The following is a 13,952-nucleotide window of genomic DNA, read 5'->3' on the forward strand; positions in this document are numbered from 1 at the left end:
CCGAATCAGTTGTCAAAATTCGTCAATATGTCAATGTCGGAATTCTAAAAGAATTTTTGTTATCAAATGTTAACATATTTGTAATTATATTTTTTTTACTAATTCACCATTAATAGAACGAAGTAAGTCAAACAATGGGAGTAATTAGGAAAACATTAAACTGGTATGCCAAATTGAGTCCTAGTCGTGGTAAAACATCTCCTCCTTTCGAGCATGTAGTTCAAATTGGAGATCCTAGGTTACGTAAAATATCAGAGCCGGTACCGATAGATAAAATAAAAACTAGTGAAGTACAAAAAGTTATAAAAACACTGGAATATGTTACTAACAAGTACGGTAGTGTTGGTATGTCGGCGCCGCAAATCGGCGTCAATATGAGAGTATTTGTAATGAGACTAACAGCACAACAATTGTCATCATTTCCTGCAGAAACTGTTAAATTTAGGGGTATAACCATAGTACCGTTGACTGTGAGTAAGTAACTCTATAAACTTTATTGTATCATACATGATTCAGTTATAATTGATGTCTTCAATAGAGATTTCTTTCATTACAGACTTTTGTAAATCCTACACTGAAAGTGGTTGACTATATTAAAGTGGTACAGCCAGAAGGCTGTGAAAGTGTCAGATCTTTCACTGCGGAAGTTGCAAGATATAAAAAAGTCCAGATTACAGGTATATGCTGTAGAAAAATGTTTTTATTTGTTAGAATAATGAATTTAGTATTTCTATTATATTCCATTGATATAAATTGACAGATACTTTATGACATTACTTTTATACCTTCAGGCTTTGATGAGAATGGTGAACCGTTACAAAGGATCTACACAGACTGGGCGGCGAGGATAGCTCAGCATGAGATGGACCACTTGGATGGGAAGTTGTACACAGACATCATGGACAGAAAGACAATGTGTTGTGCATGCTGGGAGGAGGTCAACTTGTCCAAAGGAAAAGTTGCTATACCTTTTGCTCCTGAATAAATAACCAGAAACAATTGTTCAATATTTCAATTTAAAACCTACTAAAGAATGTTTAATATACTACTGAGTCATCATGGATACTTTTGATAAAAGGAATATGGGAATGGGAAGTGCATTTGTCAGAGGAGAGGATGTACAGATAGTTAATATTACTCCTAAGGTTGCATAAAAAGGGAAAATATATTCTATCTGTACCTTGTTTCGCTCTTGCCAAAACATGGTTTAAAAAATAAAAGTGTCATATTCAAGCAAGGATATTATATTTATTATGCCTTATAACAGCTATATGTGTTTCATTAGAAATGCACATTGTAACATGATATATGTCTTTTTATTACATTGCTCCTATAATTGTAAGCAAACAGCAATTTCTTACAATATTACAAAGTATTACATCTCCATAAAATATGTTAAAAACGTATGCAGGAATGAAATAATGTAGTTAATTAGTACTCTGTCATGGACATAAAGGGGACCATAGATGTTATCTAATATTTTAAGAACTACATGTGTTAAGTTTTCACTGAACAGTGGAACTGTTCAGTTACCATAGAAGTGTTCAGTTAAAACTGTGCATGTGTAAATATTTAACTTTAGTTCAACTGACAGTTATAATTTTGCCTATGCATGCACAGTTTTAACTGAAGTGTGTAGGAAAATTGTTCATGTCAGAACTGAACATCTGTAAGCTTTACACCTAATACTAATTTAATAATCTTGTAAAACTATACATATGCATCACCTTCAAGGAATATTAAATTTCCACTAAGCTGTTTTTATTTTTATTTAGCTTTTGCAACTTTTCAATAACTAAATTAGTGTTATTTTTTGACTAATTGGAATTGCATATTATCTTTTTTATTCGCATCCAGTCCCGTCGCACAAAAGTTTATTAAGTTATTTTTTTAATAATGAATTATAACAGAGTTAAAAATGACTATAAAAATTATTAAGTTTCAAGACCTGCTTTATTTAGCTGCACCAACATTTATTTCCATTCTACATACACATTCTCTAATCTAAAAATAAATAAGAAAAATACTTTATTTTACACAATGCCACTGAAATTAACATTTTAGTTGAATGGTTTTTGTCGCTTGCAGTATTGATATCAGTGGAGTTAAATTTGATATAACGAAAAGTATTAAGTGCATAAGGGTGGGAATACACATGCCCGTAAAATAGAATAATTTGGAAGCCAGTTCAAGGTACTATGGAACGAGATTTGGATGCCCGCAGTTGTAACAAAATCTTATCGAATTAGGTACTGGCATGCCAGTAGTTTGAATGCTAGTGTGCCAGCTACTGGCATGTGTATTCCTACTTTAGTAATGATTATTCCATTGATATATTGCCATATTTACTCTAACTTCCATTTATACACTTCATACATCTTATACTTTCCACTATCAGTCACAACAAACATATATATGTATATTTATATACATATATTTATACATACATATGGTACACTCTCAGTAGAGATATCAGAATTCATCGATGTTCGCAGTCCGCTGTCCTCTGAAGATCTCAACATTCATCCGCACTTGATATCCCATATATCACTTATCTGAGGAATAAAGTATGCATATATACAAAATTTTCATATATAAAATATTAATCCTGTTACATTCCAAAAAGTGAAAAGATTATTGATTGTAGTTAATTCATTAAGTGTATATAGTTAATTAAGCGTCAATAGCTTAATGGTTAGGGATACGGATTTCCAATCGCGTGGTCGAGGGTTCGAATCCCGCTATTTGACTTTTGTAAAACATATCCCAGCACAAGCTTAGAGCTTAATTGGCATGGTGAAAGAAATACCAGTATATTTAAAAAATCTGCTATTTTAGTTAAAAAAATATGAGTGCGTCGATGGGTCAGGGTTTAAGGACTTAATATACAAGTCCTGGGTTCATATACCGATGTGCATAATTTACCCGACGTTTTTATGCAACCTTTTTTTTTTTTTATAACATAAGGTGGCAAACGAGCAAGCGGCCACTTGAATCCGCCAAAATGGCAAAGTGACCGCTGCCCATAGATATTCGCAATTGCAGATGCGTTGCCTACCCTTATACGACGGAGGAGGAGACGCACATAAAGAGGATATTTCCCCTTCCTATGCATCTCCTCCACCGTCAAATCCACTTCCCCTTCCCATCCTCTCCTTATAAGAAAAGGGTGATAAAGAGAAAGGGACTTAAATTAGGCCTCCGGCACCACACTCATCAGACGAAACACGGAATTGCTTCCATATCATGCCTGTCTTCTGTGTGGTCGTGGTATTACACCGGGCGTGCCGGCCTATTTGTGCTAAGATAAAGCAACCTGCACACATGTGAGGTTAACCCCGGGGCCGGAGTGGGGGAGGTGGTACCTGAGGGGGTTGCTGGCGAGCGAGGTGAGGCTGGTGAGCGAGGGCGGGCCGCTGGCCGCCAGCCCCAGCCGCTCCGACTCCTCGTCCGCCTGGTTGTGGCGCAGCTCCTGCAGCGTCAGCATCAGCTTGCTCCACTCGTCGTGGCGCGGCTGTGCCACTTGCTGCAAATTACATATTGTTTTTAAAGTTAAATAATTGTAAGTAAACAAGATATTATATGTCTTTATTGAATTTTGTAAATCCTGGGCCAAATATATTAGTATAAATTAGGTATATCTTAGAAAGATAGACTTGTAATATTAGTAAGTAAATTTGTGTTTTTTCCTGAAAACAAGTTAATTTGAATAAAGACGTAAAGAGCGGTACCCAAAGTCTCTAATCCCAAAATGTTAGTAGTGCAAGACGGCGAAATAGGACCGCCTACAAAAAAAGAAGTAGAACTAGGGTCACCTCGGCGAGTTCGTAGACCCAGATCTTGCCGGCGTCGTCTCCCGCGACGACGTGCGTGCCGGCCGGCGTCCACGACACGCGGTTGAACGCCGCGCCGCCCTCCGACTGCACAGACGCTATCGGCACCTGAAACACCACTCTCTTATAAATGTCACATCGAATCATTCACTTATATTAATAATTATTAATGATTATAATCATACTAATATTGTAAATGCGAAAGTTTAAATAAATGGATAGATGGATGGATGATTGTTACGGTTTGTATAGGGATGAGTGGATCTGGATTAAATTTGGCATAGATGTGAACATAGCCTGGAAGAATACATAGGAGACTTACTTTTGATTTTTTTTAAATTCCACACCTGTGGAATCGATAGCAAAAATTAGTTCTTATAAAAATGAAAGTCGTACAAATATTATTTCTGTGAAACGAAACGTTAATCTGACAGCATGACATGAAACCCTCCTCAGTGGCATTGTTATTTTCATAGTTCAGTATTTAATAGTACAACATACAGAGCTTTCTAGTGAGAAATGACGTCATTCTGCTATGAGACAACGTGGTTGTACTATATAGTGAGAAGTGACGTCATTCTGCTATATGAGGCAACGTGGTTGTACTGTATTGTGAGAAGTGACGTCATTTTGCTATATATTAATGAGGCGACGTGATTGTACTGTATAGGTAGAAGTCGTGTAGTGTGTTGTACCTCTGTGTCCCTGTTGAGGTTCCAGAGGTCGAGACGGCCGGCGGCGTCGGCGGCGGCGAAGAGCGCGGGGTGCGCGGGCGACCAGCGCACGTCCGACACGTAGTCGCCGCTGTCCTCGAACGAGTACAGCGCCTTGTTCTCCTGCGGGCAAGTGTTGTTGCTGTACGCCACTTGGTGGAACTTCTTATATTATAAGATAGCAAACGAGCAAGCGGCCACCAGACGCTGCCCATAGACATCCGCAATTGATGAACCGCGATGCCTACCTATAATCGACGGTGGAGACGCACATAAACTGGATTTTACCCCCTCTAACGCGTCTTCTCTATTTTTTTTAAATACAATTATTAATAGATTTTGTTAATGTACTAATATTTCCTTTAACCACTCCAACTAAGCTGTAGGCTTGTGTTAGGTGTGGTTCACGATAAAAGTCGAATGGCGGGATTAGAACCCAATTATTCTTTTCCTTCCCATTTTTGTCCTTTAAGAAAGTGACACACTCATCAGACTGTAGGCGGAATTGCGGCGTGTGTCGTGTGCGGTGTCACCTTGAGGCTCCACAGCTTGACGCTCCAGTCCATGGAGGCGGTGAGGTAGAGGTGCGCGAGGTCGAGCGCGCCGGGCGCGGCGTGGCACGCCACGGCGGTGACGGGCCCCGCGTGCGCCTCCACGCACTCGCCCACGCCCGCGCGCTGCCCGTGCCGGCACCCTGCGCACACACCGTACCGCACACCACATTACACTACTAAAATCGTTACATTTCTATACTTTATAGGTTTTTATTAATTCTTCTATTTAATTAAACATGATTTAAGACGATATTACAACTATGTCAATGACACACTTGGACTTAACTTTATCATTTACTAGTTACTGCCCGCGACTTTGTCCGCGTATAATTAAAAAAATAATCTATCCCAAAATTATAAAGAGGATACATTAATATTTTTGTTTTGAAATAACTCAAAAAGTACTAGGCCGATTTTAATAATTATCTTACCATTACAAAGATAATTTATCTGTGAGTAACGTAAGTATATATTCGTTTTTTTTTTTTAATTTCAGGCGGACGAAGTCGCGAGCAACAGTTAGAAAAAATGTAACCTATGTTACTAATAATGTTAATAACGTAGCTTTATACTGGACGAATATTTGAGATCGGCCCTGTATTTTTTGAGTTACTTCAGTATATACGAAAATACAAAAATAGAGTTTTTTCCTCCTTATAATATTATAGAGTATAGGTATAAATAGAATGGGTGTCATACCGGTGTAAATGTTGCCGTCCTCGCTGCCGAGCACGAAGTTGTTGACGTCGGCGTGCGGGAAGGCCATGGCGCTGACGGCCACGGCCTTGCTCTGGCGGTGGTGCAGCTCCAGCGTCTCCTGCGGCTGCGACAGCATGTCCAGCGACCACGAGCACATGCGCCCGTCCGTCGACACCGAGATCAGGTTGTGCGCGTTCTGGCTGCCCACCACCGACAGGCAGTACACCGGGTGCTGCACACCACACCACCGCCACACATTCATACACTCCACTCACATGGACTAGGCATAGTGAACAAAAAACTGTCACCGGTACTTTCTCTGACAGGTACTATATCACTTGTCAAGTTTAGTACGCCACCTCGTGTCCATTGCCATGGTGTAAAGCATTTTACAAAATTATAAAGCTTTTTCATTTATTATAAAATAACCTAAATAGTGTAAAAAATGGAAACATTTACAATTAAATATTATCGAATGATTGAATTGACAATTAATTTAAATAAACCTAATTATATTGACATGTGGTTTCCGCGCTGTCAACATACTCGTATAGCGTTAGCGATGATTATGTGAAAAATGTTTCAAGTGTCAACTATGCCCACTCTATATATTCTTTTAATCTCTACTAGTGGTATGTGTACCGTGTGCGCGAGCGAGGAGAGCGGGGTGCGCTGTATGGGCGTGCGCTTCTGCACGCGGTTGTCCCACAGCACGATCTGGCCGGAGTACGTGCCGCCCAGGATCAGGTTCGGGTGGAACCTGGGCATTTAACATGTTATAAGACAAAATACAAAGATGGATCAACAGTAGGTGTGGAGATGTAGACCTGGCGAAGGTGGCACTCATGACGGGCGACTGGCAGTGGAAGATGTCTTCGGGGGTGCTCTTCTTGAACTTGGTGTTCCAGACGAGGCAGACGCCGTCGGGGTCGTGGGGTGCGTCATCGCTGTTGTGGTAGGAGGCCAGCAGTAGCTCGGGGTGCGCGCCGGACCAGTCGAGGCAGGTGACGCAGCGACCGCGCGACCAGCGCTCGTCGTAGAACGTGCGCACCAGCGACAGCCGGGCATCAGACTTGTCGTCCCTGTTGCAAAGTTAGCATATAATTTTTAACGGCACATTAGGAACTCGTAAGGAGGAACGTGTGTTGTACTGACTGCGCGTCCTGCGCGTCGCCGCCGCCCGTGTAGTCGGTGCAGATGTCGACGGACTCCGCGAGCGCGCGCTCGATGACGCGCCCCGCGCGACTCATGAACTTCTGGAAGTCCGCCGACAGCATTATCGTCTGCTTCTCGTCCGTGCTCAGCTCGCGCACTGCACAACACACAGTGTATACCGGATATATTAAACGGATTAACATGGTGAAATAAAACTACTTTTCAATATTTCGATCACAATTGGACCGCATGTCGATATGTATTAACTTGGAATAAATAATTATTTTTACAACTATTCTGATAATATGAAATACTTTGGCCAACCTTTCTTCTCCTCCTCCTCCTTCTTCTCCTGCGGGGCGTCGGTGACGGCGGGCTGCACCTCCTTGACGGTGGGCAGGCCGTGCGGCAGGATGCCGGGCGGCAGCTTGCCGTGGAAGGCGGCCTCCTCCTCGTCGCCTTGCCGCGCGCCGTCGCCGTCGAATGTAAGCACTGGACGGTGAATAAGGATGGCCCTCGCGCGGCCCGACACGACACGCCGCCACACGGCACGACACGCCACCACACGGCACGACACGGCAGCCGCCGGCCGCCGGCCGAAGCGTGCGCAGTACGGCCGATTTATTTGTCACGTATTCTTGTCTCGTCTTCACAATTTGTATCGACTAACTAGCGTGAGTTATGTCTTAAGTGGATGATATTTTGTTAAATCTTTTGCCTCGTGTACTTCGCCAATATGATGTTGTCAAATGGATGATACTAGTAAATTGTCACATAAATCTGCCGTACAAGAATACTAATTTCATGAAGTTAGTATTTGAAAGTTATGACATACAATAATTTAGACGTCAAAGATTTTAGTCAAACTTTTTTGAGAACTGATAGCAAGTCTAAGAATTATTATCTATTATCTAATACCGCGTAGATATTAACTTCATGAAACTATGTGGCTGCATTAGCTAGTATATTTAAAATTGGTGGTGAATAGAAAGTGAGCCGAATTCTAGAAGACAACAACTCTATGGCCTATAAGAAGCGTCTATTGTCTATAGTGTACAATGGCCACGGACAGCGTGTTGTTAGCTAAGCATGCCACCACAACCGTCACAACTACAAAAACTTAACAAGTCGATTTAACATATTTCTCTCCGTATTACTTGATACCAACTTTTTAAAATTCAGAATAGAAACAAAAGTGTTTTCCATTTTTTTTAAATAATTAGACAATCAAATATTTTTCTGTAACAACTAAGATTTTATATAGCGAAAAATGGTAATTAATGAGGTTAATTTGTTTAGTGTTAGTCAGCTAAGTTACTATACGAAAATGAGGTTACAACCTCATGAATAAGTTATGGAAATTCAGAAACCAAAAAGTATGGCTCTTTCGTACAATGGAAACTCGCCAATGAACAAAACCGTACAATGGAAATAAGCTACATCAATTTTAACTTTTCGTTTCTTTATACAATTGCAATGATTTAAAAATGACAATGCTCAAAACTCGTTGGTATAAATCTATTCGGATATCTCAAATAAACTGACATTCAGAACACTCTGTTATTTTGCCTTATACTATTGTAAATAAAAAAGAAATTGAACCATGAGCATGAACAAAAAAAAAAAACAAAACGTGTAAAATATAATAAAAAAAGCAATAACTCTTTGGTGATAAGCTTGCTAATATGCAAAAAAATCAAACTTCCCGAGCTCTCCACTAGAGAGATACAAAATGTCTCATAAAATAAATAGATATAAAAAAAACATGATGACGTCATGTCATGCCCTGATATACTGTCACATGCAATATTGTAAAATAATATGTAAGCATATATCGAGTACATATAAATGTAAAGTGTAGTTATGTTTGTTTAATTTATCAGAACATAGCAATTTTTTTGAGCAAATATAAAATAGTATGGAAATAATCACCAATCCGCACGTAAATACAGGTTGTTAATTTTTCAAAATGTAATTTTGATACTGAATTATTAATAAATATTGTGAATAAAGAAACAACCTGTATTAGTATAGATACAAGTGAACCGTGTCCATAGTGGCGATGCCGACAGAGGTAGAGGTTAGCGACTATATTGATAAAGTAGCGTTACAAATAGAAGGTACAGGATGTTAACAAAACAAAAACATGCCAAGTGACAGCAGCACAGGCTCTACCAAGGGCAAATTTAGTTCCAATGTTTGTTGTGAGTCGGAATTGAAACCTACCTGTGAACTCGTCCTCCCACTCTAAACCCGGGTTTAGATTGTACTCGTCTTGAAAAAGGGAGGAAAACAAAAAACATGTCAGTATGTTTTGACCATTATCAATATTAATTAAAAAAAATAATCATATTCAAAAACTCTATACATATATTATTAGCTAATCAACAGTGCTTTGATATGTTACAGCATGTCCTAAATTGACACCATTTTATCTAACTAAAGACTGTCTGTCGTCGGATATTTAAATAAATTGAATGAAAGATTCAGAATTGACGTAGTTAGCTCCACAAACAAACAGATCGAATATTTAATTTGTCTGCCCCCGAATTGTATAGAAGTTGACAATTTAGTAAAGGTGTTGCCACTGTGTTGAAGCATGAACGCTACACAACCGTTCCCATCACCGTACGAGCGAGCGGGTTAGTGACGTCACTATTGTTTGCAGAACTAAGGCCAGCGGCGACGAGCAGTCCTTGAGTCCAATCAAATGGGTCCACGTTAACACCTGTGCAGGTTAGTCGAGTCGGAGGGTGAGTGGGCGTGAGATGATACGGCGACCCCATACCACCACCATACATCGAATACATACATAATTTATATATTCTGTGCGCTTATAATAATAACTCTTGCGGCCAGATTGTGGTTCAAACACCGCGTGGAGAACTCTGGAAGGCCACTTTACTGAATGGAATGTATAACCACATCGTACGACAATGAATTAGTTCTGATTCGACATACCCCAGCGTGGAGAGAATAGATCAGATTTCTTGATAGCCCGTTACACTGATCGCTTTAAACTTATCAAGTAACCTGATGTAAACGCACCTAGAAAATGTTAGTTAGGAAACATCTAGAAGCGTGATCGAAAGATTATCTATGTACAAGACTAGGTTCCAATGTCGTGTGTTAGTTACAGTCCAACACCTCAAGTACTCAAGTATGTTAGAGTTGTATAAAGTAAGCCCCTGGAGGAATAATGACTTACCGTAGTAGTCGGTAGCGTGTGCTGTTGTGGGACAAAAATGAAAACAAACTGTCATTAATAATTTACAACATTTTTATAAGTATAAAGTGCCCAAAGATAGTGATCAAAATTTCGTCAGATTTTTTAAAAAGTAAACAGTAACTTGAGGGAGATTATTTATAAAATTCCGCAATTTCTTACATTTACCACTGCTTTAAGTTACATATTTTTTCTTGTATCATTTTAAATTGATTTTAAATTTGATATATAATATATAAATAATGACATTCACAATGATTTCTTGTTAATGTTGTTATGAAACCATGCATATCACAAAATGGAATCATGCATTGACTTTAAATTGACAATCTTTTTAGGTCAAATGACGTCAACGGGAAACATTACATGCAATTTGCCTTCATTTTGGGTAGCCAATGCAATGACATGTGTAGACATTGGCAGTACAGAACATTGTCCAAATGTTTGCCATGCAAGATTTCTTCAAATGTTTGTAATTTGTCTAGCTGTGCTTTAACCATGTTTGTGCAAACGTAGTCGTAGTGCCGTGTTAATAAAGTTCAAATTACCTTTACGTGGCCGCCACCAGTCCTCCATGTATCCTGCAAGCGGTGATGCATTGGAAGAGCAGCCTTTTTTTATGGTAGCACAAACACAAACATTGCACCAAAGACTCAAAACAGTATTTACTTTTGCTCAGATTAATTCATAGACAGAGACAGTACGAGATGAGCGAGACGGAACACTTTAAGCGGAGTGAGAAAACCAAAATTTTTGCAAAATCATCCGCAGCCTGAATGGACCTACTATGATTTTTTCTAGTACAATAAAATATTTCTAATTCTTTAATATTTTTTTTTTAAATTCAGGTACAAACTTTTATTGTATTTCAAAAGCAATTAAGAAGCAACTATGTTTTAGTCATATTTGTTATAATAATTGATTTTTTTTCATCATTCAGGCAACAGACAAAAGCCTAAAACAAAAAGGTCGCGTGAAAAGTAAATACTGCCCACGCTACTACAGATGTCATTGGTTACAGTAAGTATGGTCTCATTTGCAAATAACCACCTAATTTACTAATAAAACTTAGTTTAAACAAAAGTTAATAATAAAAAAATCATACATCAATTACTCTATTAAAAATGGAATTCTAAAAAAACAATTAGAAAAATAATTACCACAAAAAAAATGAATGAAATGTTTTTTTACTGGCAACACAGATAACCCATGTGGTAAAACATTTGCAAATGATATTGTTAAAACCATCACCCGAACATCACAAGTTATTAATATTATTAACTTTAATAACAAAAGGACAAATACAAATTCTTACATATATCAGATACATTTACATAGGGCCTGTCCCACTAGTGGCTGATAGAGGCTCAGATAGCATAAAAGTGACGGCACTGTCAGATAGAGTACCAAAATCCGATACTTGCATCACATATTTTATATGTTGCATTGTTGTCTGACGATTTACAAGAATTGTGGGACAGGCCCTTAAAATTAAAATTATTGTAGAATTTGCATTACTGCCCACCTGAGCCACAACAACCACATGTTGGCTGCAGTGGGCAAACCTTTGTTTTTATTTTCACAAAAAACATACATTAGACAATCATCATACATATTATGTTGTATACAAGTATAAACTGTTCTTTTTTTTAACAAAATGTGTGTAAGGCTCAAATTAAATGCACAGTTGTCCAAAAATATTAAAACACTACTTTGGACACAAACAGTTAAAAAAATTAAGTTTGACACTTTGAAATATGAAAAAAAAGAAATTTTTGTTGTTTTTTTTTTTCAATGTTAAATTTTCAAAAAAACTTGTAAACAACATGTTTTGTTATTAAAGTTATAAACAAACCTATCAGGGTGGCGCTAGTGTACAAGAGTATGGCAACACTTACCATCTCGCAGCTCTGTGACTCCGGAGGCGGTGGTCTGAGTCTGCTTGGCATACGTCACACTCTCCTTAGGCGGGATATCGGTCGACTGCACCGAAACTACTTGCAGCGCTAATGGCTTCTTAGGTGCACTGGATAATTTTATTTAACACAATTATATTATATTGATTTGCTATAGCTAATTGTTAGCTTTTGGTTTGATGTGAAAATACTAGTCTTATTTAAGATTGGGGTAGGTACCCTTGAGCAGGTAGACTGGACTTGTCAGTGTGCGGCAGGCTGGCGTCAGGTGAAGCGGTCTGTGGCGGCGTCAGTGACGTCATGGAGGAGAGCGAGGACAGCACATCCTTGACGGGCGCCACGCCCAGAGATGACAGCATCTCGTCCAGGTCGCGCCGGCTGTCCAGACTCGACGCCACTGACGCTCTTTGCTGTTAAAATTAAAGTGGCTTTTTCAAATTCACATGTTAATTAAATGTGTAAGAAACACTTTGTTTTTTTTTTTTAATAAAAAAAATGTTATTATCCTGAAAAGTAACATATTATCTCAGATTATTTAGTAAGCAATGGTAATGAAGTGTTTGATTGATTTAAATCAATTTTAACTTGTTTCTATATTCCCCTATAAGTAATAATTTTTTTTGGAGGTGTCGCAGTAGTGATTCAAGAGAGTTACAGGTACTGTTGACTACAACCATTTTAAAAAGACTGCAGCATGTAGAACAATGACACACACAATTCAGATTCAGACACAGTGTATTCACGCTATTGTCAGTAAAGCAAAATTAATAGAGTAGCTAACCAAAGCTTCCTCAGCATCTTTCTGTTCCTTCTCCCGGCGACGTCTATCCTTCTCCTCGCGAAGAGCTTGTAGCTTTGCCTTCTTCCTCTCCAACTCGGCCTTACGATCTGACATACTAGACATGATGAAGGCTGTAAGTTACACATAATGTAAGATTAAATCATTGAAACACGTAAATTACAACCTATAATTCACTTACATATTTTCTCTAATTTTTTTTACAATTTATGTACACTTAAGTTTAATTTTACGTAGAAAGTTATCTTTAAAATATTCATAATTTAAAACAAATGATGACGCCACATATTATTATTTATTATACTAGATATTTTAAAAAACAGTTTCCTTAATGCATATTTTGTTTTGAAATTGTGATAATAATAATATGCGCCGTGCCGGCTTTACATTAATTTCACTGCGTAAATTAAAACTCTTTCACAATTTATCATCTCTTATATTGAATATCCATTGGTTGTTAAATTAACTTAATTTTAAGCACTTGTATTGATTTTTAAAACACGAGCACAAGGTAAACTGCGGAAGATGTCAACGATGCGGTGATCTTAAATGACTCACCGCGGCTTGAGCGAATATTTACCTTTTCGAACTTCGATTTTATAGAGCTCCTATCGACATGTTCTTGTTATTTTCTTTTTAAATTTGCCAGTTAAACGTGGCAAACATGAAATTCGGAATATTCTGTAGGTAACGGGAACGTAATGGACACTGTACTTTTATGGAATGGGCGTACAAAATATGAGACAAATATTCCTGTTGCACCTTAAATATAACACTTTTTTACAGTCCAAGTCATTGGAAAACCGAATCGTATTAGAATTTCAACAATTTTCACGTAAACAGGTGAAAAATGGTAAAGCAGTTTCACATTTACATTCACATCACAATCAAAATTTGGTGTGGCCATAAACCAAAGTGTTCTTGATTTGACATTTTGAAGCAGTCAGTAATCCGTAACCTTTAAACATAAGAATTTTGTAGTTTTTTCTTTGGTAGAAATTGAAAATACAAGTAAAACTGTACTTATAAAATTAAAAAGGAGTCACTTTTTAAATAT

General features: G+C 38.2%; 2 protein-coding genes across 12 annotated transcripts; one reads left to right on the plus strand and one right to left on the minus strand.

The window, feature by feature from the left end:
- The first annotated feature begins 4 nt into the window (after positions 1 to 4).
- LOC106103640 (peptide deformylase, mitochondrial-like) lies at positions 5 to 1,305 on the plus strand. The gene is made up of 3 exons (XM_013283443.1): positions 5 to 470; positions 557 to 677; positions 792 to 1,305. The coding sequence occupies exons 1-3, from the start codon at positions 135 to 137 to the stop codon at positions 983 to 985; spliced, it is 651 nt and encodes a 216-aa protein (XP_013138897.1). The 5' UTR covers positions 5 to 134; the 3' UTR covers positions 986 to 1,305.
- LOC106103637 (cytoplasmic dynein 1 intermediate chain) lies at positions 1,229 to 13,804 on the minus strand. Of its 11 annotated transcripts, none has more exons than XM_013283434.1 (17): positions 13,476 to 13,804; positions 12,878 to 13,008; positions 12,316 to 12,506; positions 12,079 to 12,206; positions 10,729 to 10,761; positions 10,163 to 10,183; positions 9,181 to 9,228; positions 7,279 to 7,446; positions 6,955 to 7,111; positions 6,627 to 6,881; positions 6,442 to 6,559; positions 5,800 to 6,031; positions 5,080 to 5,240; positions 4,529 to 4,669; positions 3,816 to 3,941; positions 3,366 to 3,526; positions 1,229 to 2,555 (listed from the first exon to the last, which is right to left on the minus strand). In XM_013283434.1, exons 2-17 carry the CDS (start codon positions 12,998 to 13,000, stop codon positions 2,552 to 2,554), a joined length of 2,067 nt encoding a protein of 688 aa, XP_013138888.1. In that variant the 5' UTR covers positions 13,001 to 13,008; positions 13,476 to 13,804; the 3' UTR covers positions 1,229 to 2,551. The 11 variants fall into 11 exon arrangements, with proteins under 11 accessions (XP_013138888.1, XP_013138885.1, XP_013138884.1 ...); XM_013283431.1 differs by lacking the exon at positions 1,229 to 2,555 and adding an exon at positions 2,920 to 2,943 and having other exon boundaries at positions 3,317 to 3,526; positions 7,279 to 7,413; XM_013283430.1 differs by lacking the exon at positions 1,229 to 2,555 and adding an exon at positions 2,920 to 2,943 and having other exon boundaries at positions 3,317 to 3,526.
- Between the last annotated feature and the right edge of the window lie 148 nt (positions 13,805 to 13,952).

The sequence above is a fragment of the Papilio polytes genome, unplaced genomic scaffold (assembly GCF_000836215.1).
Source record: "Papilio polytes unplaced genomic scaffold, Ppol_1.0 DF823731.1, whole genome shotgun sequence".
Classification (NCBI taxonomy): Eukaryota; Metazoa; Arthropoda; class Insecta; order Lepidoptera; family Papilionidae; genus Papilio; species Papilio polytes.